At 34.8% G+C, this 25398-nt stretch overlaps 1 protein-coding gene across 1 annotated transcript; it reads left to right on the forward strand.

Moving 5' to 3' along the window:
- The first annotated feature begins 4464 nt into the window (after positions 1 to 4464).
- On the forward strand, positions 4465 to 24922 carry LOC149416545 (uncharacterized). The gene is made up of 4 exons (XM_089640809.1): positions 4465 to 4902; positions 8441 to 8611; positions 20967 to 21085; positions 21512 to 24922. Exons 1-4 carry the CDS (start codon positions 4779 to 4781, stop codon positions 22310 to 22312), a joined length of 1215 nt encoding a protein of 404 aa, XP_089496935.1. The 5' UTR covers positions 4465 to 4778; the 3' UTR covers positions 22313 to 24922.
- The last annotated feature ends 476 nt before the right edge of the window (positions 24923 to 25398 follow it).

Raw genomic sequence — 25398 nt, forward strand, 5'->3', positions numbered from 1 at the left:
AAGATGACGCACTCTGTTTTGTTTTGTTCCCCGTTAACCCTTCGAGTCTCTGACATTTTGACCGTTATATTTCTTAAAGAAGCTGTTCGAAAGTCAAAGAATTTGTTTGCATTTCCGCGTCAGAATAAATTTGATATTGTATATAAAATTGTGTATTATATATAAAATATGCTTTATCACCTTTCAAAACGTAAATAATTTTATTATTAGAGAAATAAACATTTAAATTTTTTTAAACATAATTTTTTTTAATGCAAACATAAAAAAACATTTTATAATGGCTCGCCTCATTGTTTTTCATATAAACACCGAACTAAAATTGCAGATAAAAAACGCATATTTTAATGAAAAAAATGTACTTTAAACATTACAGCCATACTCCTTTTTTTCATTTTTTATAAGAATAATTATTTAAAATTTCACAAAATGGTTTGGTAGAAGTGTACATTTTAATTTATTCAGTGTAAAAGTTTATGTTTTTTTTTCTTCTTTATAACACCGTTTATTTCATATGTCTAACAAAGGAGATAAACATTTCTATAAGACCATATGAGTTGTTCAAAAAAGCAACCAAATTGATTCTACGTGTACTAGCTGTTTGTTTTCAAAACCGAACAAATTAGTGCGAGGAGTTGAAAGCTTTTTACGTAGTCAAGTACTTCCTACATCCTGTTATCTGTAGCGGTGCTTTCTAAGTTTCTTCACAGAATTATTGGAGTGTTTCAATTAAATAAATTTTGTATTAACGAGTAAAATAATTAGATAATTCATTGATAAATTTTCAGAACAACTTCAAATAATTTGTAATTATCATTATACATTGAAAATAATTGATCAATCTCACGAATAGGTTTGGGTTGTTTAACCGTTTGTGTATAAATTATATTTAAATTACCAAATAAATACAGAACGTAGAGATAATTAAATGAATACCCACATCCTTTTAAATACCATAAATGCATAATAGGGATAAAAACAATTGAAAATTTGACTTTTTTTCAGTTATGATTTTTTAGTCTGTTTAATGTTATTTTTTTTGTAAAACTTATTGATATCTTTAGAATACTATTTTGGAATATTTAAAAATATCAAGTGTATGCTTTTTTCGCCATATTTTTCCTTGTGGAAATGGGTGTGGAAGAGTGAAGGGATTTTCTCTTATAGTGAAAAGGGTGTAAATTAGATTATTAACCAAAATTTCTCAAAAATGCGGGGTTATGCCTCTTTTGCGTTTGTGTCCTCAAAAATTGTTCGATCTCGGAGCTTTGTTTCGAGTGCTTAATTTTTCACCGGCCATTAAAACGTAAGTACATATCACTGACGTCAGAATAAAACTATTTTCCCTGTGGTACTGTACCTACGCACAATTCATAACATAAGGGCTTCGCTCTGCTTATACATGTGTAGTGTATGTACGCTGCACATAGATAGATTTTAATGATTTAGGCGGCCAAAATTATTTTTGGGGTTATTTTAGTTCTAAGTTCAATTAAAATAAAGAAAAGGTATATATTTATAAAAACATACATATATTTGTCAGGTTATAAAGAACAGTAATATATAATAGAGCTAAATTCACTAAAAAATACAAATGAATGGAAACAGAATTTAACAAGTTTTCTTTAAATATAAAATTACATTAAAAATCGGTATCTTCAGGTCCAGATGTCTCTACTGACTCTGTGTTTGGGTCACCAGGTAATAAAAGTTTAACCGTTTCAGGTAGAAATGCGTTACGTGAAGGTTTTCTTATTTGTCTCAAGCAACTAATGAAGGGATCTGAACTTAACAAAAGCCTATAATATACATCTAAGTTACATTCTTCTCTAGAAAACTTTCTGGCAAAGTTTAGCCGGTACGATCGGAAATGCTTGTTCCGGGCTTCTGCAGCTTCTTCCGATAGCTGTCCAATTGGAAGGAGCCCCGAACTTTTTATGATTTGGCTTCCATGTACCAATATCTTGTGCATAGTTGGCGTCATTGGGTGCCAACCATACTGTTCTACGTACAATTTTGCTGTGTCGTACGCATACTTATCATATTTTTCAGCATCAATTTTATGGCCACTAGAAATAGTTTCTAAAATAACCTTGAATCTGTAAATCAGTTCAAAGTTAATACCTGTGATGGCTGAAGCCAATTCGGGGTTTTCAAAAAACCTCCGGCTTGTGTTGCCATCATTGGTGTTGCCAAAGTTGGCCTTTGGCATGTCAATAAGCAAACCGGTTTCATTTCGAAACCTCTCCTGAATTTCCAACTTCTTTTGGGCTTCTAATGCCTTGTCTTCTTCGGTTTTTCTTTCCCTGTATTTTTTTACTGCCAGTTTATACGAAAGGTGTATAATGCTTTCGAAAATGCGGATCCGGGCGTGTAATACTGACAAGCCGAATTCCAAAGCTTGAGGGTTTACACTATTTTTATTCGATAGATCATTAAAGGTTTTCGAAGTAGCTCCACAGATGTAGCACTGGGATGTTGACTTTGTGTCTGTGGCTGCGTTACACACCTTTCCGTCAATCATAGTCATTTTGAGTTGGTGCCCAAACGAAAACTCCTCTTCATTCAACGTAACAACTGTTTTGTTCAGTTGCTTAATGGACTCCTGCACACATTTTATCTCTTCTTTAGTTATGTCCGTTGTTTCTTTTACAAATCGGAATCGAATCGGACGGCAAAACCTTGACGAAGAAGGAGTTGGATTCTGCCAAACAATTTTACTGCCTTCTTTTCCACAAACAATGCGCAAAGGCACAAAGGAACTCATAAAAATGTTGGCATCGGAATCAGTCTCATTATCGTAAATTTGTTTAAATTTGGATTGCTGAGAACCGTCACAACCCCATTTGCAGATTATCATTAACGACTTCCTTTCTTGCTCGTTAAGCCGGATTATCACATCTTCTAGGTATTTTGATAATCGTGTTACGGTTAGATCCATTAAGCACTGTAGATTACTTTCCGCGCAAGTAGCCGTAATTCTTAGGGATTCTTTCGGCGGATAGCACTCTTGTTTTGCTTTCAAAACAAGATCATAGCAAGGAAAATGTTGTGGATTTGTTGCCCTTACTATCTCATACTGTCGTCTCGTAACATCAGCTTCAACGAACATCTTAAGTGCTTGCAGAGGCGTCAATTGAGGTACCTCATCGTTGTTGGTAACTCTACTGTAGGCTTTTCTATATTTACTAGCCCGTGTTGGGGAGTTCGTAATATCTTTAAGCACTTTCGAGGCGTCCTATGTCCCGTTGTCTGCAACACAGATGTAGCAGCATGAACAATAACTTCATCACCTGCGGAGGCCCTTATTCCTTCCGTTTTTCTTCTTTTACTACGCTCACTTAGTTCTCCAAAAGACTTGGGTGGTCGACCTTGCGAGGAGGCTGATTCAATGGGAATCTCGAATGTTCCCTCTAACCATGATTGGTTTATTTTCAGGAAAACATCTTGGTGTTTATTTGCTTTACCCATCGTTGCTTAATATGTGATTTTACAAAAGAAAATCTTTTTTTAAAGTCTTCTTTAGCCTCTTTGTTGTGCCCATAGCGCATAAGGAGAAAATTCTCAAAATAGTCAATTTTTTCATTTAAAGTTGGTAAATTTTGACTCTGTAGTTGGTCAAATATGTATTGACGAGTCACTACTTTAGTACCCGAGGTAGTAGGTAGACCTGAAACAAATATAAAAACAATTTTAATACAAAATATCGCACACTCAATATTTCCTATATTTGACAAAGAGCCTTTCAAAAGGGCTTAGCTCAAAAAAGCGCGATTTTGCGCGGCTATTTCTTATGGAATTAGTTAGTTACATATATGCACTATATAGTATAATGAAAATTAATACAGGGACGGACTCATAAGTACATTAAAAAGGCACTCAAATTTAAATATATAAAAAAAAAAAAATTTTGACAGAGTGATGTTTGTCGTTTTAAAAATGAATGACAGAGAATGTTAATTAATTTTTTCTGTAACGAAAAAAAATTGTTCTTACCTGTATTATCGCAATCCATCACAGTTAAAAGGGAAATATTAGCTTGAAATGAATAATGCACGTTTGGAAAGTTATAAGTTTAGGAGAGCGCCGAGAGCCGACACGTACACACTTGTTTACTATCGAATTCCGACTGATCAAAGTCGACTCCCGCGCTTCCAAGGAGGGGGGAGGGGATGTTATATTGTACATAGAACTGTTGACTCGCCAATTAAATAGATACCTTACCATTATATTGATTTAAAAAAAAATACTTTTGGCCGTCTAAATCATTAAAATCTACGTATGTGCGCTGTATGTATACGCCGTTCGTTTAGTGTTAGTAGGTTCCGGCCTTTTTGGCTTCAGAAGCCGAGAGTTCCTACGTCACTGGCAGGGCATAAACATCTCCAACTCGGTGAAATGCCCGCGCAATTAGATGCCCGCGATACAAAGTTAGACGGAAATAGGAATAGTCTTCTTCCACGGCTTTCATAAACAAACTGAACTTACGGCCAGCACGACGTGCTCCCAATCGCGCCCGGAAAACAGCGCGCGCGTGCTACTAAAGAAAAGCCAAACATTCGTTTCAATATACCGCCATTTCAAGTGAGCTTTTTCAGTAATGCAATATCGCTTTAAAATTTAAAGTGTTTGAATTCATTTTAAACTCAAAGCTTTGTGGTATCGGCGAATAAAATACAATATTGCTGTGTAATTATTGCATTTTTTAAACTATTTATTATCGGAAGTGTCGTACAGCAGGTTTTTTTTTTAAATTAAAAATTAGGGGATCTGTGTTATTTATGGACTGTAAGTTGACAAGAATATTAATAATGGGGATGATAACAAGAGTGAGGGGAAGGTTGCGAAGTGATTCCATGTCGAAGTTGGACCCCAGAGTAAAGGATGAGAAAATTGCCAAAACAGGTAAATTTTTTTTTTGATTATTTGACTCAATTAAATAGTTTATAAAATTACTCGTCTAATTAGCGATGACGACTAAATATTGAACGATGTTTAAATTTTAATTATCTAACCATAATGTGTCTTAGCATACGATCTTTGCTTCAATCACATGCATACGTCTCCTCATACAATGCTCTTTTATACCGACACTAGTGTTCGATGTACCCACTGGATCGTTTCACGTCTTCTTGAGATTACTTAGCTCTAATTTTGCTCTCATCCACTTTTGCATCTTACAATATTACTTCCAATTTAGCTAAATATGTTTAGCAATAAAAAACCCCATTAGTTTTCCAGTAATCTTTTGTTCTTGTATATAAAAACCATTAAAAGCATTACATTTCTTCGCGAATTGATTCTATTTGTGAATATTTAGTTTCGTCTCAACCAACATTGGTCTTTCTTTATTTGTCCAAATCATTCCACGTGATTTTGTTTACCAACGTTATACGCTAGTTATTGCTTTGTTTTTTTATTACTGTAGACACTGGTCACCACAAAGGAGAGGCCACTATTACATAGATCAGGTCCGTTAGTGGGTCGACTTGATCTTTGTAAACACGCCAATATAAAATAGACGCTATTAATCTCCGTGAATCTACAAATTTACAGGTTTTAAAATTGTTCTGTCGACGGAAGTAAATATTTACGTAGAGAAATATTTTGCTATTGTTCATCCTTGAGATTTTTGAATGGTGTTGAAAATTAGCAATATTTAAAAATAGCAGTCCGAATGATTAAAAATAAGTCGTCGTTGGTATTGTATTCTGAATGGAACTTTATTAATATATAACGGTCATTAACTATAAAGCAAATAACTGTTTGTCGCAGCAAAAACTCCAAAACAGAGGCCTCTGGCTTCAATGATACTTGTGTAAATAGTTCGGAGGGCTTTGAAGCAGGGAAAAGACGCTTATTTGGAGAGAGTTTTCTCTTGAGGTGAGACTAACCTCGTCGTTGCTTGAAATGGCTTTCGCCGAGTTTGGTGATCAGATCTGAATAGCCAGGTACTCCCCCACTCTTCACAATATATACCTCAATTGGGGATGCCATAGTCTCACTGTTTCCGGACGGTTGGGAGCAATTGGGAATCTTACTCGGTATTCACATTAAAAAATATATTTATAAAAAAAATGTCTCGGAAAAATTCATGTATTTATTACGTGGAAGGAAACTATCATAAAAAAATATATATTCAGTTAAAAATGCTCGACTTTGAAATTATGTTTTATTAATTTGGAAAAAAAATGTTGGGAAAGAGATATATATTTTTAATTATTATTTCTAATGTGTAAATTTATGAGTTACAACACGACAGGTCGCGTCGTGGAGATCATATGATTTAATATTACTTGTATTTTCGAAACAATTTTTTGGCACTGTTGCTGTCATCATGCTTTCAATTAGAAGTACTGGCCAGCTGTTGTTGTTATTTTCTGATAGATATTATAGAATACATGTGTCTAGATTCTAGATTACAACAGGGCTGTGTATATTTAATAAAATGATTGGTGTTTTTATAATTTAGTAAACCTCCCAAATAACTTTCTTTGGGGTGGAGTTGGGATCAATGAATTTGAACCATAACAGGAGCAACAGCCCCGCCATACTGACGGCATTAAATTTTGAGAAAGAAGCAATGCGGAGCAGTATCTGTTGATAAAATTTTAACAGTGAAGTAGAACCTTTAAATATAACAAAAGGGGTTGGACTTAGAAGGTATTAAATTTGATTGTGTGTTGCAATAATGGGGAGAAAGATTCATTTACTACAAATTACAACACTTATGTATTGTTTGGGAAGATGTTGATTAATGAAGGGTCGACACAACAGAATAAGTGCAGGAATGATTTGCCGCCAAAAACAACATGTTCGTTTTTGTTCGTGGAAATGGCGCAGTTGACGTCACACCCGTCTTAAGGGGGTGACATATTACTCTATAGGTTCAAAGCGTTTTATATAACTCTATATTGCTCGCCATACAATCCCATGCAGACTTGTCACACTTAAAAAGATGATGTGCTATAAGTGTGGGAGTAGCGATGATATGTGGCGCGATCTGCTAAAATAACACGTCTGTAATCTGTCAAAGTGACAGATCCAATACAAAGAAGTGATATTCCGCGGCAGTTCCCTCAATTGATATGAGCCCCTCTTCTGAGAAAGATTATAACGTAGTGTTCCACCCCAATATATAATATAGCGTAATGGGTCTAAGGCTTAAATGACGTTGTAGTTCGAACCGTATAGGAACATGCTGTTGTATATCACTTTTAATAAAAATATGAGTGAATATATTAAAATTACATATTTTGAGTGCAATGATTGAAATGAGAAAATAAACATGAAGTCTTTCGTATATTTTAGCGGTAAAATACCTTACTATTGTGTAATGGAAAAGATCTTTCAGTTAAATATGAAACCTAAATAAACTGTTAGTGTGTTCATAAAATGAAAAAAAAAATCCCAGAAGTTTTTAGGGAACTGAAATTTTCAGCTTTCAGGAATTTTCACTTTTCAGTGAATATTTAACTTTCATAAGTTTCAAAATGGTAATAAAATTTTAAACAGTGTTTTATTTACTCTTACTGGTTATGAGTTTGGTTTTGAAGAAAATTCTCGAACCTCCAATGTCTTTAGTTTTTATTTGAACCTCAGGTACATGAAAAGCTAGTGAGTGTATTACCCTAATTGACTGTAGCGCCGCCACGCCACGTGATTCCACTCGGTGCCACGCGGCGGTTCCACGTTGCAACTTCTGCCACATGCTCGTGAATTATTTTGGATGTTTTGATTGCCGTGCTTAAATTAGACACGACAAGAACTGATACATTGTCGTATTGTCTGCGTAACATACGCCACCACCTGGATGTCTAGTAACATATGTAATATTATTTAACTAACTAAAATATAAAAACACAAATAATGTTGTAAAGCTACATTCTACAAAATGGATTTTAGATACGGACAAGTCTTGTGTCTATCCTAGGTTTGTTTTCAGTCTAGATGATAATAGTAACATTTTGTGAACTTTATAATCTACTAGTTCATAGATGGCGTAATTTTAATTATTTAATTAAATTGCCCTTTTGCTAGTAAACGCAATGTTCATTACAATCTACGTGTTCGTGGATGACGTTAATTCAATTATTTTATTATAATACGCATTTTGCAAGATTTGTTTTACAATACCGAGACGATTTTGTGGTTTGCGTACGTACATAAGCAAAATCAATATGAATAAATAGTTTTGTCCGTATAAATACTCAATTCTTTCAAGAGAGGCATATAATACAATATTGGATTGAATCACCGATACTATATTGAATTTGTGTGTATTTGTTGAAAGAATTGAGTTTTTATGCGGACAAAACCATTTATTCATATTGCGTTTGTACGGGGGCAAACAAATAATTTGTCTTTATATTGTATCATGGATAGTATAATATTATTTGGAAAAGTGGTACATATTGATAACTATTGATTGTCATGTTTCCAGTATGCCTTCTGTCAGTGGTGCTGCTATTGCCGTATTGTGGACGGGGTGCTGGTCCTCTGCTGCTGGGCGGGTGGCTAGCCGCCTACTCCTGCCTGGTGCTTCCTCTTCTAATCTCCGCCAACTACAAGTACCCCGTCAAGGTGTACAGCAGGATACTGGAACATGCCAAAGGTGAGTTCAACTAATTGACTACTTCCAGTTCTTCCTTCTTTCATGTGGTGACCAGTGTGGGTAAAAGGGGAACATTCTGGTCCGCGAATCAATCTAGGGCCTCATATCAGGCGTCGCTCTGTGAACCTCATTAATATGGTATTTTCACTGTTTTTTTGTTCTTGTGATATATATTTATCGAATTTTTTGTTTGTTTTATGTTATCGATTAAATTTTATAATGTGCAATTTTTGTTATGCCACCAAAACTACATGTTCATTTTTGTTCGTGAATATAGCGTTGTGACATCACGCCGACTGACGTCGGTGACAGCCGTCTCACTAGCCAGTTGTGTTTTCTGTATAATAATGACGTTGTAGCCAGTTCGAATCGTTTAGAAATGTGCGATTTTAGATAGTTTTAAAATCAGTAATTATCTATGTGTGAAAATTACATGATGATCAGAATGATAAAATACTTTTTTAAAGGTAAGCGTAGTTTGTCAAAATACCCCATTCCTGTGGGGAATGACACAACGGTTGTGGAAATCGTATCTGGGTCAGGTATTCCAGTCGAATAGCACTTTATGTAGTAAGGTGCGTATTCCCGGTTCTCCAGCCTTCTTCTGCTGGTCTCCAACAATGGTTAGTCAAGTATAATCAACTATACGATGTGTGGTGTTAAATCAGAGGTTGTTTTGAAGTGCACTACGCATTATCACAACTCATGGGTTCACATGGATTTTTTCCAAGGCAAGGTATTATTGTGTTATTATTATGAGGTAACCGAGCTTGTATTTATCAGTTTTTCGATCGAGAAAACTTTCTCATTCGCGCATCGCTTCGTCAGTTGGTTAGTTTTTCACCTCGCCGCCCAGGCTGACAGATGTGATCCCAGGAAGGGAAGTCACAGCTGTGATGACCGATCAAAAGTCATGTTTTTGTTAAGTTACCCAACTTCGGTTACCTCTGGCAGGTCTGACTCAAGAGACGCCTCCTAAACCGTCTGCTTCGGAACATATTACGTTCCTTTGAGAGGAACGGTACAGGTTTAACCTGTTTCCTTAGTGAACCCATGAAGAATACACTGTCAGAATTACTATTGTTGAACTGTTATAAATACGTGTCATACTTGCAAATTGATTGTACCCAAAATAAAGACTAATTGTGTTCCATTATATGTAATAATAATTCCGTTACAGCGTTATTTTTTATAAAGGCCTTATGTTATAGTGCCGGGGCTGCGTATATTGCGCACATGTGTATTGTACGTGGATGCAAAATAACTATTTATCTTTCCGACTAGGCAAAAATAACGGAAACAAATAGCGTAAAAACTAGTGTATTTTTATACTTTAGTCATGGTAGGTAGTTGACAATTTCATGCAGTGCCAGCGTGGTGTCATCTAATTTCCGTTACAATGAGTTTAAAACAAAACCCAACAGATACTGCTGTCACAAAAATCATCTTTCAACAATGTGAAATACTTTTGAACATAGCTATGACGCATTTCAGTTTGTTATTGTAATTTTATTTTTGCTACACACACTAGAAATGTCTTCCATATAGATTTGAATGGAACATAATATTTCATTCTAGCCAATTTGCCACGCGCTCTGTCTCCCTTAAAACTTGCCTGATATCGTATCTATCGCCATCCCATTTGATCTAAATGAACATTTCATAATGATGTTAAAACACAGTTCTGTTGAATTTGGCAGTCACCTCTGGTCTGGAGTAGAGGTGGGTCCTATGAGTAAAAATACCGGTGACAAAATACTCAAAAGTATTTAAATACCGACCTGAGGATTGATTCAGAATAAGTAATTCTAATGAACTCGCATAAATTCTGCCCACATATTCCCCACAAATATTCTACGGGAGCTTGATTCCCCGTTTTATTATTCGAAATCCATGGGGGGGGTTGTTACAGAATTTCTGAAAAACATTATTCCCCACAGCAAAATTTCAAAGAATACTCCATGGGGGGGGGGGGGGGGGGGGTTGTTGGAGAATTTCTTCTGTAAACCACGATTCCCCACAAAACAATTTCAAAATCGGTACACCCCACCAAATTTTTGAAATCCATGGGGGGGGTAGCTACGGAATTCCATTTCGAATCCCCACATTTTTCCCGTCGCTAAATATCTGATCAAAATACCAGTCGAATATGCCCATCAAAAATAACTATCATAAATACCTGCTAAAAATACCCAACAAAAATACTCATCAAAAATACCCATTGAAAATACCTATCAAAAATACCTGCTAAAAATACCCATCAAAAATACCCATCGGAAATACCTATCAAAAATACCTTCTTAAAATACCCATCAAAAATACCTACTAAAAATACCCATCAAAAATACCTATTAAAAATACTTGTCAAAAATACCTATCAAAAATACCTGGTAAAAGTACCTATTAAAAATATTTAGTCCCGGTATAAAATACTTATGAGTATTTTGGAACCAGGTATTTTAGAGATCTGTCACAAGTACAAAGTATCGTATGGAAATACCCGGTACTTTTACTGGGTACGATAAATACGCCTCACCCTAGTCTGGAGCCCTAAAATACCTGAAATACCATTGAGTGTAGACATGGGCTGTCCGTTTGATATATTTCTCTTTCTTAACAAACGGATTGCAATCTTTAGTGCACAGGCGTCAGGTGGGTATGCTGTCCATGTTCTACCGGTATTACAATGGAAGGAATTAGCGTCATTGTTCTTTTCGGCACCGGTGCATAATTGAAAATGTACACGGTTGCCATTTGTCGCACGAAAATGGGTCGCTACCACACGACTCCTTCTTGAATTCAATAGTACTCTGTGTTTCCTCCATCCACATGGGTCTCTTCACTCCTTCCCATCCTCAAAAATACCATTTACACAGCATCCCCAAAGATGACATAGGTCCTGTGGGAAATTATTTTCCCCAGGGCCTCCAGTGTGGAGTTAACATAAGCCTCAGGGGCCTCATGTAACAATTCCAAGACTGAGCATTTCAAACACTCGCTTGTACCTAGATTACATGAAGTTAGTAATAGGTACGCAGATAAAGTGGATCTGTTTAACTGCACAGAAGCTAGGTACAAAAAGGCTTTACTATCATATATTCTAAATCATTTCTAATACAATGTAAGTCAACTCATACTTGTTGATAATATTATGTATGTACTTGTATATCCTTCTAGTATTAATTTTATACTTTCTGTCTCCATTTTATGATCAAATGCCATAGTTAATTGTAATTCTGTGACATTAATTATGATGTATGCTATATTTATGCTGTTGAAATTCAATAAATAAATAACCATAAAAATAAAATCTCACGAAACAAGCCGACATCGCCTATCTTGAGTTCTTCGTTTAGATACGTGTTAATTTGACTTCTCCAATAGAAATACGATACACAAAACCATTGCCAAAAGTCATTGTACTTTTTTTATAATTGTTGTGGATTTATTGCCGTGTGTTTTCGAAGATCCGCGTTGTGTTGAGCGTGTTCATTCATCCGCCCAGTTTGTTATTGTCTGGGCGGCAGCGGTGGAAAGACGTCCCGCCCACCGCAGTGGTCACTCCGGTCACTGGCCGCCCACTAAACTAACCCACGGGGATATTAATACTAACAAAGACTCGCCCGTCCTGAATTGCTGACGACTGCTAATTTTTTAATCGATTTTCACAGCTGATAAGAAAATACCTTACGATAATAATAATTAATATATTCGGCTACTGGCATTAAACCTAGCTCTCTCATTAAAAATTTAGGCGTATCTGAATTCGGTGAATTATTTTCCCATTTGATCTCTGGTGAGTTGACGTGTTGTTCTTGTATCGTTTTGTATTTATTTTGCTTATATAATGCACTTGCATAATGTTGACTGTCTAGAGTCTAGATGATCATTTGTGGAAAAGTGTGTGGAAGGGTTTAGTTTTTCCTATGGGGAAAATTTAACCCGGACATAAAATCGGAAAAGAATGTAAAATGGCATTAGAAGCAATAAGAACGTACAGCTTAAGTAGATACCTCTGGCCATAGTAAAAAAACTGACACTACATGCATACATAAATTAATGAACAAATAAAAACGCTTCTAGGGAAGTGATAAAACACTTTTAAAAACCATAACGATTTGACTATGACCGGTTTGATTACCGTTTTGATTATGACCGGTCGGTGGCTGAGTTAACATCGCGTTTGGGTCCCATCCAGGCTTAGTGTGTTCAATTCCTCGGCTGGCTAAGTCCTCCATCACAACACAATCAAAATTTTCGTGTGGTGGTAGTAGGAGATTTTCAAATATTGTCAGGTTATTCGTAACCCGGGGATGTTTGTCTTTTTTTTTAAATAAAAAAAATTAAAATTAAAGATTAGAATTCTTGCGTTCGGCAAATAAATAAAGGATCGAAATGATTAAAAAAGTAACATGATGTCGTTACAATATTTATTTAAAAAATACGTAAGACTTTATTTCACAAGAGTTACATAAACAATATTATCTGTTCGCAGAGGGGATTAAAAATATATATATTTCCATCCAATATCAGCCATAAAGTGTCGCTAACAATCAACATTGTTATTAAATGGTCATAAAAGGACGGTGGGAGCTTTTAGCTTCCATTACAAATAGTGACGATATTCTATTTACGTAACAGTATGATTGAATGCTTTATAAACCGATCGATGAAAAGCAAAGTTACTAAAAATGAACACAAGAAACAGGAACGTACCTAATGATTTAAGAAATTTTTTTATCATTGGGTAACAATAAGTGAAAGTGAACATTATTACTCTAAGACCAATGAATATTCCTCTTGAGTTGTATCAATCGAGGATTACACCAATTATTGATTACATTACATTCCTCCAGAGGAAAAATCAAAGAAATTAAACTAAGTGCGAGTTGTTTCGGAGAATTTGAACAATTCATCAAATTTCATCGTTCATTTTCGGGTTCTGTGAAAGTCCTATTCAATTTATGTTACTATATCGTTGCAGGCTAGTTGCTTGACAGAACTGAAATAAAAACAGAACTTGAAAAAATCTTTCACAGAACATGAAAATGAACGTTGAAATTTGATGAATTGTTCAAATTCTCCGAAACAACCCGTCCTAAGTGCCTGATAGAATTTATAAATATCCTGTGCTTCTGACCTACTTTCGACTAGTTTCTAACGCATATATATTTTTTAAATAATAAATTTTCGACCACAAGGTCGCTAAAATAACGCTTTGCCAACTAAATTTGTAAGCTTTCGCATAATTCATTTTAAACATAACAATAATAAGTTGGGTTATGTAAATATTTACTATACTTAAACGCTTTTGTAATTTCAACAGTAGGTGTTTAAGGAAACATAACTCAAACGTGTTTACACATTTATCACAGTGGTTAATTATTTAAACAAACTTGAAGATTGTTTACTTTATAAGCAGTTTGCAATAGATTAGACTAGTTCTGGAAAGTCAAAATCTTCCAACCTTTTACATCTGCTTTCCCCATTCAATATTGAGGCTATCACAGAGAACCCGAGCACCAACGATGTATGTTAACAAAGACTATGAAAAACTGAATGAAAATTGAAGCAAATTTTGAAATATTAATTAATTAATAATTAAAATGATTTCATGTTATTGGACATTAAAATAATATTGGATGAACGAAATAATTTTCTTTCTATAATATTATGTCATCCTAGCATTAAAAAACTGTGAGATGCTTTGACCTCTGCAGCTGGACGCTCTCAACCCAACGCCCTGTACTGCAGTGGAGGGATGGATTAATACTCTCTCCTGGACATTTTTTTATTTCTTTATTCATAAAAATATATTTGGATACAGGTTTTTTACATGCTTTTCGACTACCACATTATTACCACTATTGACCCCATGATTTCTAACAACCTCTTATACCTTTACCTTTCCAAAATTTTTTTTTTCTAATGTTTTTGGCTTTCAACCTTCAAGAGTGTTCTAGGCCATCGTTTCACATTATGAAGAGAGGGAAGGTGAATTTATGCATCCATTTTATATAAATTGGAAAATTTCAAAATTAAATAAAAGAATGTAGTCGAATTCAGACTAAGAAGAGATAAGGTCATTTTAGATAAGACTTGATAGAAGAGAGGGTATCTGTTTAGAGAGGGACAACCAAAAAATATGTGATCGAAAGTTCCTACTTCTAGACCACGGAATGTACAATGTGAAGAGAATCTGAATCTGCCCATGCATTTTAAAAAGGTGAGAAGGAACAAAACATTCACAGAACTTTTTTTCCCCACTTAACAATGACCCTCCACACAGTATCCCCAAAGATGGCATACTTCCCGAGTGAAAATATGGGTAGAAATTATTACTCCTGTAGGAGTTAATGTAAAAAAATTCAAAAAGCTTCCTTTACTGTGTGATCAGATGAAAATTATGCAAGTGTGTAAAAGCTGATAAACGGATTTTCGTGGAGATTTCAAGAAATGTATAGCTTTTAGTCAAAGTATTCACGGCGTTCAAATAACAATTTTACAAAAGAAACAGATTTTTTTAAATGTAAAGATATTTTCTTCGGAACTATTCAAACAGAATCTGGAATTATGGTTTTAAAGTTCAATTGTAAATATATTTTTATACATAAAGATTAAAGATAATGGTTGGTATTTGCTCACCGATGTTGATGCAGGATCGGAAGGAGTCGTACTGAATTATGATCGGATTTGCAGCTCTTAAATACTCTTTATTTGAGATAATATATTCAAAAAATGATTAAATTCTGAACTTGCCTCTGTTATAGTTTTATTATATTCTTGAGAAGAGATTGTGTTTTTTTGACGCTGAAGATTTTTATGAAATAATTCGATCGCTGATGAGCTGCTACAATAAACAGGGTAGAATAAGGAAATTTTGATATTGAAATTGTAATTAAAACAGTACACTTTTAGTAATCCGCAGCTAGATTACCCGACAACTACTATATTCCACTGTTATTTTTACTAGTTGAAAGCACAAAATCAATATAGTAAAATTTAGTAGTCCGACGCGTGAGTATTATGCATGAAAAAGTTTACAATATGGAATTTTCTCGCAAGCGTAAACCTAAGATGCACCTTAAAACGACATTTTATGAAAGATCGAGAGCAATGTTTTTTTTTCTTCACGCAACATTTTTAGTATATTTTGTATGCATACACGGATAGAAATCGACACGGAGAAAAATGAGTACCTAATGCTGATTTATTGAACATCTTTTCAAATCATTGTCATCCTTTTAAAAACGGGACCGCACCCCACTTCTGATAAACTGTTGGTAAGTTCGTAATAATATCGGAAAATGTGTTCATCTCATCTACCTGCGTTGGTCTTAATAACATTTCATGACGAAATGCAAAAATGTTAGGACTTTTATGAACACGTGTTCGGACATCTTGACAAAACGTTGGTATTTTACTTAATGTTTATCAGGCAGGATACCTATCAATTCATTTGTTAATGGCCTACAAACCCGATTTCAACAGGAAAACGAATGGTTTTTGAGATTTTTTAATAAATTAACAATATTTTTGGCGTCACGATGAATTAACAACCCTTATTAATAAAACATCAATTTGCCTTGATAATATATCGTGACGATACAAAGAACTTTCGTTGTAATACAAAATATTCGGATTTTCATAATCAGGTATGCCGATATCGTGAAAATGCTCGTATATCCGTGTTTCATTTACTAAAAGTTTATAAGGAAACCTGTTAATTCATTCGTAAGACCTGTAATCCCATTTTCAAAAAGAATTACCAATAGTTTGAAGAGATTTTTAATGAATTAGCAAAAGTCATTTTTATAATCCATATACCATAATTTGTAAGTACATATATTGTTCTATAATCTGCAGATTCCACTAATTAGACATTTATCCGGTTTTTAGAGTAGCTGATTAGTGAGAGAGTACTGTAGTTACTATAGGGTTTTCCAATAAGAGGTGTTATTTTGATATTCAATCGTAAAATATCAATAGTTTCGTTGCTTGTGTGGCACGTAGCGCCGTTTCGTTGAAAGTAAACGTTGTCCAGATCAATACCATCCAACTCCGGCCATAAAAAATCATTAATCATCTCTCGATAGCGCAATCCATTCACCGTAACTGTTGCTCCAGCCTCATTTTTGAAAAAGTAAGGTCCAATGTTTCCCCCGGACCATGAACCGCACCAAACAGTCACACGTTGAGGATAGAGAGGCTTTTCAACAATAAATCTTGGGTTTTCCGAGCCCAAGATGCGACAATTTTGCTTGTTGACGAAGCCACCGAGGTGAAAATGGGCATCATCACTCAAGATGATTTGCATTTGATTCACTCAATTGAATTTCAATGCGCTGTTGAAGCGTGTATCGTTCCATTTTTATTAATGGCGTAGTTTCTACTTGTCAAATTTCAAAAAATGACAGCTTCAAAAGTAACATATACCGAAATAGCGGGCTATTCAAAATAACATCTCTTATTGGAAAACCCTGTAGTTAATACCCGGTTTTGCCAGGTTAGTATAAAGAAGAGACAATTATGTGGCGTCTTGTTTAAGATTTTGTCAATTGTAATTGTTTCAAAGCTGTACAGCTCACAAAGAAAATTACCTTTTTTTTTTTTTTTATAGTGAATACCTCACAAGAGTCCCAACTGCTCCCGTCTGGAGCCAGTGAGACTATGGCATCCCCAATTGGGGGATGTTGTGAGGCAGAAGGTAAGTGGGGAAGGGAAAGAGGAAGGTGGGGAAGTACCTGGCTATTCAGATCTAGTCACTAAACACGGCTAAAGCCATTTGGAGCAACGTTTCAATTCTGAATGGTGGTCTTACACCAGGGCGATACTGGTAGTATCTTCCACTCTGGAACGTGCCGCAAATATACTATATATTATTTTAATTAATTAATTGTGAAATAACACAAATTAATCAAATAAAATTTATTTGCGCACGCCGGGTTCGAACCCGCGACCTTCGGAATGGCAGTCCAATGCGTTACCACTGGACTATGCCGGCCGTCGAGCCTGAGCTGGAAAAAGATGCGTCGATCAAGAAATCTAAAACCGGAAAAATGTGCATTTCATAACATCGGAGCTCACTGTTCGCACATTACCATACTTTATTATATAGATTTTTGGCTTATTTATTTTTATGGAGCCCTTATTTATCGTCGCGGAAACCCAGCGTTTTTGGCCACTCGGCTATTTACAGGTCAATTATTTAGTTTTTTTCAGTGTTCCAATCCAGCCCTATTTTTATATTTAAACATCATTACGATCAAGACTGAAAATAATAAAGCGTGAAATGAACAGAATCTCAACAGAAGACGACTTTTAATTGTTCTGTCATCCCGCATTAGCCTTCCGCCGCCATTGAATCTGTCATATTAAATGACATAATTATTTTACATAAAGGCTCTGTTTATGGATTTGTCCTTGAAGTTTCGATCCTTACGCATTGGAAATATTTTTCATAGGTCATGTTAACGTCTGATTACAACGATAGCTTTTCACGTGGCGCCTGGAGGGTAGGCAATTCACACAACATCAATTAAAAATTATGCTCTTCGAGGAAGTCTAACCAAAACTAACTAATTAATAGTTCTGTGAACAGCAGATTTTTTTCTCTTGTTTAATAAATCAAAACCAAAATTACTCTTGAAATCATAAGACTTGAAAGTAGGTAGATACCTAAATAACTACATCTAATATAACATTTAAAAAAATACAAATAGGAAATTATACAATTTCATAAAAAAAACGTCACTATCTCAATGACTATTCTTTTTTCAAACTTTCTTCTCGTAGGTACTTTTCAGGTAGATAACATAATATTATCGACGATTTCACATATGGAAAAATAATCTTTAGTGAATCATTAAAACTACCACCATCTTGAACCGGGAACGGAACGTACAAACGTATTTAAAGACAGATGAAATGCAAAACCGTCGAGTTAAAAAAGGACTTCGCTACGCTCAGTCAACTAACCATCACGCTTAGGGGTAGACAGAGAGGATGGACCACCAAACAATTTAGTCTTGGCGCACACTCATTGCTTTATTCACAATCATACATCGTCTCATACAAACCCTTCTGTTATTCTGACTCTTGAAATAACCCGACTAAAGTATTTAGTTCACTTTATCATGCCATGTCTTCTTCGGGCATCCCCGACTTCTACCACCAATGTTTTATGTCGTTCTTATCTCAGCATCCTTTTCTGAATCTCACTCATTATACGTCATGCTTTATTTTACGAATCTCCACATTTCTCACACGATAATACGATACATTACGATTTTACAGACATACGCCTCAGGGATCTTATTTTTTAGGCAGTCCTCCTACAAAATACATTAATGAGAAATGTGAACGACATACACAAACATATTCTTCTTCAATTGTTTCGGTTCACATTTAATTAATTATGAATTAACTGATTCATAATTAATTAAATGTGAACTACATACACAAACATATTCTTCTTCAATTGTTTCGGTTCACATTTAATTAATTATGAATTAACTGATTCATAATTAATTAAATGTGAACTACATACACAAACATATTCTTCTTCAATTGTTTCGGTTCACATTTAATTAATTATGAATTAACTGATTCATAATTAATTAAATTTGAACTACATACACAAACATATTCTTCTTCAATTGTTTCGGTTCACATTTAATTAATTATGAATGAACTGATTCATAGTTAATTAAATGTGAACTACATACACAAACATATTCTTCTTCAATTGTTTCGGTTCACATTTAATTAATTATGAATTAACTGATTCTCATCGATATAATAACGATACACAGTGGATACTTACAGTAACCGGGCAACTCAAAACATTGGCAATTCAACACACTTTTGAAAAGTGATATAAATTAATGAAAGTGATGAAAAAAATAACTACGTTAAATCCCTTTTTTATCACTTTTCAAAAGTGTGTTGAATTGCCCCTGCCCCGAATTTCCATGTAACCGGTACTTACGTGGAGAAAAATGAGTACTGCTGATTCATTAAAATGTGGTTAAAAGCGGGATTGCAGGCCTTTTCATATTATATTTTAGTACATGAAGAGCACGTGTTCATGCACTTCCTTTTGCCTTGATAATTCGACCGATCGGTAGCTGAATAGACATCGCGCTTGGGTCCCACCCAGGCGTAGTATGTTCAATTTCTTGGCTGGCTAAGTCCTCCATCACAATACAAGCAACATTTTCCGCTTACTGTAGTGGTAGTAGGAGATTTGTTGGTGACTAGTTATTTGTAACCCGGAAATGTTTGTCTTTGTATATATATATCGAAATGCGGCAATATTATAATTTTTATTTTCCGACATCGTGATAATACATTCGTATTTTACTAAAAGCCTAATTAGGAAACCTATCAATTTATTCATTTTTACAGGATTACGAATAATTTTAAGAGATTCTTAATAAATTAGATATTTTCTATATGTTTTTTTCTCCGTACGTTAGGTTAGGTTTATTGGCCTTTTTTCGTCGCTTTTAACTACTTTATGTCACTTTTCAAAAATGCATTGAATTGCCACTGTCCTTAATTGCCATAGAACCGGTACTTACCTATCAGAATTTAAAAAAAAATAAAATGGAATAATCTGGAAACAATAGCTTGGCACCGCTCTGCGTATAAGCGATTTGCAAAAGCATCTCTAAATGATGCTGGCGGCACTCGTGGTGCGCGCGGTTCCATTTTGATAATTGTAATATTTTTTACCGGCTGCGCCAATATTCAGTAACTTGCTTAGGTAACATGGTTTATAAACAGTTCTTCAATGATTACACTCTATTTTACACTTAGGACGGGTTTTTTCACAGAAATTCAAATGTAACATTGTTATTAAATGGCCATTCAGCGCCATTTTGTTTTTTTGAAAGTTGAGAGGTCCCCGTTAAATGAATATTCCTATCACAACTATGACGTTATTAAGCTTGTCAGATTATTTCAATTTGATAGAAAGCTGAAACGCGCCCAGAATATGCCTTTAACGGGGACCTTTCAAATATCAAAAAAACAAAATGGTGCTGAATGTTCATTTGATGACTTTGTTACGCGTTAATTTCTGTGAAACAACTGGGCCTTAATGTAGTTTATTGGATTGATATACTGATTTAGGTATATATTATGGCAGACTAATGTCTAATTTGATTATTCACTTGGTATAGAAAGAGGCTCTATATGAAGGCTCATCTATTGCCGTCTCATTCTTTACTACGTAAAACAACTTCGCGTATTTTAACACCACGTGACCCATCTCCATTGTTTCTGTTATCTATGGACATAAAATAAAATTAATGAATAAATTTATTAATGTGTTTGTGTGTTGTTGTAGTGTTCGCTCGGGAGATGTACAGCCCCGTGGTGTCTTTCCTGCGCTGGGTATACCGCCCCGTGGAGCGCTGTGAGAAGGTCTTCAACCAAATGACCAACCTCTCCACCATGGCCAATCAGGTAACTACACATCTTCCCTATTCGTTTTCTTTTCCCGATGACCTCGTAACATTCCCAAATGGGGTAGATTCTTATTCACACAGACCACATCCTTGAAAAATAATCTGTGATAGCTCGAGAGAACTATCCTACCGGCTGCGCCAGTATATTGTGAAATGGTTCTTTTTGAATAATTTATTATTTTTTCACAAAAGAAAACTTCTTTTTATTTAGAAGAGAAACTCTTATAATCCGGAATGCGTTTGTAGGACAGTCAGAAGACTTGATGTCCGTTATCATAAGCTCTCAAAATTTATCTATAGAAACAAGAAAACTAACTTTTAGCTTACCTCTATCTGAACTGGATGAGCCAGCTTATTATACTAGAGACATCTCTTGAACTATATGTATAAACCAGATCTATCCATGCACATTTGCTTGTTGCAGTTGGTGTTCTTCGTAATGTGCGACTGCGTGATGATGGGGCCGTGGGGGCCCAAGCAGCGCGTCACCTGTTTATACTCCCTCATGTTCTACAACGTAATAGCCTACTGCGTCTCCTATATCAAGGAGCTCATCGAGAAGGAGAATTGGTCGCCGTACGTCAACATGACGCACCACTCCGACCTCAAACACCTCGCTATGTCCACTACCAAGATCGTACTCGAGTGGACCAAGGCGGTCACTTTCATCATCACAGTCATCTTCATGCTGCTCGTCTTTGGATTGGAGCAAGGACTAGAGCAATACCAACCATCTTCCCTGTACCAGTTCATTACGTGGTCTTACTACATGACTACTGAAAAAGTATTCGTCGAAATCTTTCCTACTTTGCTGAGTCTGTTCCATTTTGAAGTGTTCGAGTCTTTGGAGAGTCTATATGCTCCAGTCATTCTCAGGGTGTTCACGATAGGTTTATCTCTTATATTCATTGTTCCTTTGATATTCTACGCAGAGTACAAGCTGGCTCTTTTAGTCCTTTACGTCAACATCTTCCTGAAGGGCAAGGACGCTTGGCAGAACTCGCTGAGGCAATTGAGGATGGAGTGCGCCGTCCTGGACCAGTTCAGACGGGCCTGCAGAGAAGAAATCAACAGCCTCGAAGACGTGTGCGCAGTTTGCTTGAACTGTATGAAGTCTGCCAGAGTGACTCCCTGCCAGCACTACTTCCACGGAGACTGCCTTCGCCAGTGCCTCAAAGCCTCCAACAAATGTCCTATTTGCATACGCGAGTTTAGATTCGAATAAAACATCTCCATTTGGTTCAACTGAGCTGTAATTTGATTTGAGTGAATTATTTTACGGAAATAATTACACACGTGGGCAGCTAGTTAAGTAGATACTATCTTTTTTATGATTATAATATAAGTAATTACGTGCTGTAATTAGTGAACGCTTTTAAACTATTCAATATAATGACGAGTCTCGAAACCTCGAACACTAAAGACTTCAAAGTGGTATGTCAATGTGACAAAGGTTTGTTTGCAACAGAGAACTTACCTTCATAAGTACGAGTAGGTATGATAAAACACTTTGATGTCAGTAATTGTATTAGGAAAGTGATACAAAATGACATCGCATAACTCGCGAGGATATTTATCATCAAAGGCAGGCGAGCATTATTCAAACATTGTTATTATGTCCACACATAGCCGCTGTCTCGCGAGTCCTTTATTAACCTCGGCAGCCATTAGAAGGTACAGAAGTATTATATTTTTAAGAATATATGATTAGTACAATATTATATTTCCCAGCTTTGATAAAAAAATTTAAACCTAACCAAAATTATATTACGAAACGAAAATTATGTACGATTTCAAATCCTTTGTTGGTAGCCTGAATGATTAAATCAATCGTATTAATATTGTTAAAAGCTTGGTTAGTGATAGAATATGAACTGAAAAATATAAAATAATCGATCTGTGATTGTGCAATTAGCATGAACTTTATATTGTGGTGTCGTTGAAATGGGTTGCATTTTTTTAAATTTAAAAATATTCGTTATAATAATTTTTAATTTTGCTAATGGAGTCAGTCTGTCCTACAAATGTGAAATCTGCAATGTAAAAAGGCTTTTCGAAACTAAAACACTTTGTTCACTTCGCAATGTTTTCTATTATTTCAAATGTACTGTACAAATCTTATTTTTTTATTTTCATAAAAACAAATACTGTTTTAGAAACTATATAAAATTATCTTTCCGGTATATATAAGTATTGAAAATAAAAATTACTAATTCTAAATAATAACATTTTATAAAAGCAGAAAAAATTAGAAAAATCGATATTTCGAAAACAAGTTCGTTTTGTTTAGGGAATTCGTAAGAAAACTCTAACGTTCTTTTTATCTCACTCAAAAAATTACATATTTCCCCATGATAGAAAAAAAGATAAAAATAATTTTACAAAATATGGACGCCTGATCATATATGACCATAAAACGCTGGAGGGGTAAACAAATGTTAAGGGAGGTGAACAATCAAGAGTTGTAGAGGTAATAATGGTGATTATATACTGTCATTATATTATTATTATTATTATAAGTAACAAATTACACAATCAATATTACCAATAAAAATGGTGTGTTGAATTGTCATTTTGATGAGTTATCTCCAGTCACCTGCATAACAACATAACGCAACAATATGCATTGTTCTCGGTAATATTGTTTGTGTAATTTGTAACTTATAATAATAATACAATGACAGTATACAATCAGTACACATTACCTCTACAACTCTTGATTGTTCGCCTCCCTTAGCATTCGTTAACTCCTCCAGCGTTTTATGGTCATATATGACCGGGTGACCATATTTTATAAAAGTATTTTTGAGTTATCGTGGAACCGTAATTTTTGCCATTTAAGGCATTTTTAATACTAAAAACAATAATTCACTCTCAAATCTCTCATAATTATGAATAGAATTTCAATATCTTACACCAAAATTTAAAAAAAAAAGAAATATTATTTTTCATATAAAATTTTTACGAAATTTGTAAATATTCATTTTTATCATCTCTTGTAAAGATTTCATTTTGTTGCTTAAGGCGTAGCACTACTAAGTCATGTGAAATCATGTGTTTTAGGTTTGAATTTGATCGTTTAGAACGATGTTAGAAGAAAACATTGCTTTTGAAATAATCGAGCATTTTATGAGCACAGAAAAAATAAAGTATTAGGCCAATAAAACCTGATTTAAAGTTCAAAATCTCCTGCTTACGAACCGATTTTCCGATATGGTTTTATTGTATAAGTTCTTTAGAAAATTATCGTAAAACATTTAAATATTTGTGTCTTAACTGTGCAAAATAAAATAACACCCTTTTTGGCGATGTTTTTTTCTGGTATAAAACAAAACAGGCGGCTGGTGTTAAGCGGGAATTTAAACCTTATCACCATTACATAAGGAGTGTTATTGTTAGCGGCCCGATTACAAATATTACACGACGTGGTGCGTCGCCTTGAAGGGTTTTGTGGGTTGCGCCAAACCGCAGTCGGTGGGGTAATTAATTCTCATAAAAGGAATCCATTATCTTGGGAGGTGGGAGGGAGAAAAAATCACATATTATTTTGAAAATGTAACCCCTTTTCATAAACAAATGTTTACTGAATGTGTTTTTTTTAATGTGCATTATTTATAAGTAATCATTATGATGATGATTGAGTTAAGTATGACGATTGATAAAATGTGTGACGTAGTGGAACAATACGAGGAAAGTTTCTAACTTCAAATCAATTATGTATTTATATGAACATGTTTCGTTACGTCCCTGAAGGTAATGTTATTTTTAATCGAAGCCATTTTTTTACGTCAAGCCAATAAAAAATTAAACATAATGAAATTGTTTTATTTCATTGAAATAAATAACAACAGCTGCCTAAATAACGGGTTGCAGTAATTTACTAAAACTACCAAGCATATAAGGTGCCATCACGCAGGGGTTTCATCAACAAAGGAACATATTGTTTTACCGGTATTTCGATGGACGATGCTCTCATGCACACCCATAACATTTGACCCCATCAGCAATGTAAAAAAATCTGCATAGGACGGTTTGTTTCACAGAATTTGAACAATTCATCAAATTTCAAAGATAAAATTCAACTTTTGTGAAAGTTCTATTATAGTTCTGTTAGTATTTAATCAAGGGCCTGTTTTTTGGATAATAACAGACTTTTCAAAGGACTTTCACAGAAATTGAATATTGACTCTTGAAAACTTCTCTCCTGAAACTTGATGAATTGTTCAAATTCAAAGTTTTTGACGGGCTCCGTGGACATTTGACTAGCAATCCGGTTGCGGGTTCAAATCCCGGCGTGCGCTAGTAAATTTT

This window comes from Hesperophylax consimilis, chromosome 16 (genome assembly GCF_061612785.1).
Source record: "Hesperophylax consimilis isolate HC1 chromosome 16, BYU_Hcon_1.0, whole genome shotgun sequence".
In the NCBI taxonomy this organism is placed as follows: Eukaryota; Metazoa; Arthropoda; class Insecta; order Trichoptera; family Limnephilidae; genus Hesperophylax; species Hesperophylax consimilis.